The 2,471-nt window shown below is 40.6% G+C and overlaps 2 protein-coding genes across 2 annotated transcripts in view; one reads left to right on the forward strand and one right to left on the reverse strand.

The window, feature by feature from the left end:
• LOC107551389 (cat eye syndrome critical region protein 5-like) overlaps positions 1 to 2,016 on the reverse strand; it is a 4,065-nt gene extending 2,049 nt beyond the window's left edge. Inside the window, exons 1-3 of the mRNA XM_016232974.1 lie at positions 1,751 to 2,016; positions 204 to 407; positions 4 to 96 (exon numbers count right to left, since the gene is read on the reverse strand). Of these exons, the coding sequence (XP_016088460.1) occupies positions 4 to 96; positions 204 to 407; positions 1,751 to 1,867 (414 nt within the window). The 5' untranslated portion in view covers positions 1,868 to 2,016. The remainder of the gene's footprint in view (positions 1 to 3; positions 97 to 203; positions 408 to 1,750) is intronic.
• The window catches only part of LOC107551390 (coiled-coil domain-containing protein 77-like), a 10,343-nt gene continuing 9,828 nt past the window's right edge, over positions 1,957 to 2,471 (forward strand). Inside the window, exons 1-2 of the mRNA XM_016232975.1 lie at positions 1,957 to 1,971; positions 2,088 to 2,219. Coding sequence (XP_016088461.1) covers positions 1,957 to 1,971; positions 2,088 to 2,219 — 147 coding nt within the window. The remainder of the gene's footprint in view (positions 1,972 to 2,087; positions 2,220 to 2,471) is intronic.

Genomic DNA, 2,471 nt, shown 5'->3' on the forward strand with positions numbered 1-2,471 from the left:
CACGGGCCCCTGTCCGGACACCAGCACACACAAGTCATGGAACTGAGTGAAAACCCGCAGAGGACTGTGGGACAGCACCACCTGGTCTGCTGACACCTGTGTGGAGAAATCAAACCGTCCCGTCTTACTCTCGGACACATGTAGACAAATCACATGTCATGTGTGGGAATATTTGTGGTTACACCTGTCGTCAGGTGTCTCACCTCAACCTCCAGAAGGTGAGACAGCTGCTCGGCCTTGGTTTCTCGCAGAGAGTTTCCCGCATTTGTCACAAACACCACAGGAACCTTGTATTTTCCATCGCCGTCCACCAGGTTCCTAAAACACTGTTTGGCTGCAGGGATGGGCGTCCGTCCGCGTACCAGCACCCCGTCGATGTCAAACAGAAGCCCAAACAAGCTGCACTCCTGTTCACACACATCCTCAAAACAATATTAATTGAAAGTTTTTATTAGTTAGTTAGCACTTACTTGTGTCCCTGGAGCACAAAAGCAGTGTTAAGTCGCTGGGGGATATTTGTAGCAATAGCCAAAAATACATTGTAAGGGTCAAAATTATCCATTTTTCTTGTATGCCAAAAATCATTAGGATATTAAGTAAAGATCATGTTCCATGAAGATATTTTGAAACTTTCCTACCATAAATATATCAAAACGTAATTTTTGATTAGTAATATGCATTGCTAAGAACTTCATTTGGACAACTTTAAAGATGATTTTCTCAATAATTAGATGTTTTTTGCACCCTCAGATTCCAGATTTTCAAATAATCTCAATCTCAGTCTAATATTGTCCTATCCTAACAGACCATACATCAGTGGAAAGCTTATTTATTCAGCTTTCAGATGATGTATAAATCAATCAATTAAAACAAATTGACCCTTATGACTGGTTTTGTGGTCCAGGGTCACTTTTTTGTCTTGGTCAAGGTCACAATGGTGATAGTTTGAGTAGGGATTTGAACCTACAACCTTCAAGTTACAGATCAAATTCAGGCCAAACTAAACCATGATGCCACACCACCCCCTAATGACTGTTTTCACATGTCCTGCAAAAGGAAAGTGAAACCTCGAGCACGTCCCCTCACATTTGCTGTGCTATTTAAGGGGAAACATCCCATAAATCCAGGTGAAAGTTCATGTAGATCAATTGCAAAATTTCCATTCTCTTGCCAAATATCAAAGGCTGCGTGTCCAAACCTAGTATGCTGCTTACCTGGGCATCATTTTTGAGTATCAGAGGCTTTTAGACACTTTTTGTGCATTTTTGTTGCTTTTCTTTTCATTAAAATGTAATAAAAAAAAAATATATATATATATATATTGCATATAAAATAGTTTACATCAATTTATATAGTACTGTATTTATTATATATATATTTATTTTTTATTTTGCATATAAAAATGTATATAAATATACATATATAATAATATTTTATATCATATTATATAAACATCCTTAGAAATAATTATAGTATCATATTATAATTATAATAATATACAACTGTATATACACGATTATAATATAATGTTTGGACCGAAAATGCTGTCTAGATAGGCAGCTCACAACGTTTTGAAACACAGCCAGAAACTGACCCGAAACTCATGAAAACAAAACAACACAAGCCTAAGAGCTCGTAACACTACTCGTCTTGCTGTGGTTTGGGGTGCTTGTTGGCTGATTATAATTACTGAGGATTAAATTATGAACGATAATAATAATAATAATAATAATAATGAGCGTGAACTCACTGTGCTGTAGCGGCGCTGCGTCTGCGCAGAAACAGCTGCATGAGTGACTTTCCTGCTCAACTTCACGCCTCTCCACCCGACTCTAAACATATTCCAGCGGGAAAAGATCTCTGCCATGTTTTTCTTCGAAATAAATGAAGCAGCAAGACAGTGCTACTACTTTGACCTGAGCATGACTCCTCCTGCGCTGCTAAGCATTAGCTCACATGCTAGCAGCAGCTGTCAGACATGTTTTTCTAACTCTAAAGGGCACGTAGGAGATCCGTGTATGGCTCTTATCTAAATCAATCCCCGTGCTGTGTGTGTGTGTGTGTGTGTGTGTCACAGCAGGTGATAGTGTAGAACTGACAGGCGTCTGCTGCTGGAGTCTGACGCCAGGCTGCGTCGCTGTTGCGCAGACAGAACGCGCTCGATTAAACACCGACACTTCCGGTTTGTAACCGGCGTGTTTTTAAAGCGAGCGTCGCGCATACACACACACACACGCACACGCATACATACACGCATACACACACACGCACACATACACGCATACATACTCACACACACACACTCACTCACACTCATTCACACACACACACACACACACACACACTCTCACACGCACACATACATACTCACACACACACACTCACTCACTCACACTCACACATACACGCATACACACACACACACTCACACTCACACACATACACACACACACACACACACACACACACAC

This window comes from Sinocyclocheilus grahami, unplaced genomic scaffold (genome assembly GCF_001515645.1).
Source record: "Sinocyclocheilus grahami isolate Dianchi unplaced genomic scaffold, SAMN03320097.WGS_v1.1 scaffold423.1, whole genome shotgun sequence".
Lineage (NCBI taxonomy): Eukaryota > Metazoa > Chordata > Actinopteri > Cypriniformes > Cyprinidae > Sinocyclocheilus > Sinocyclocheilus grahami.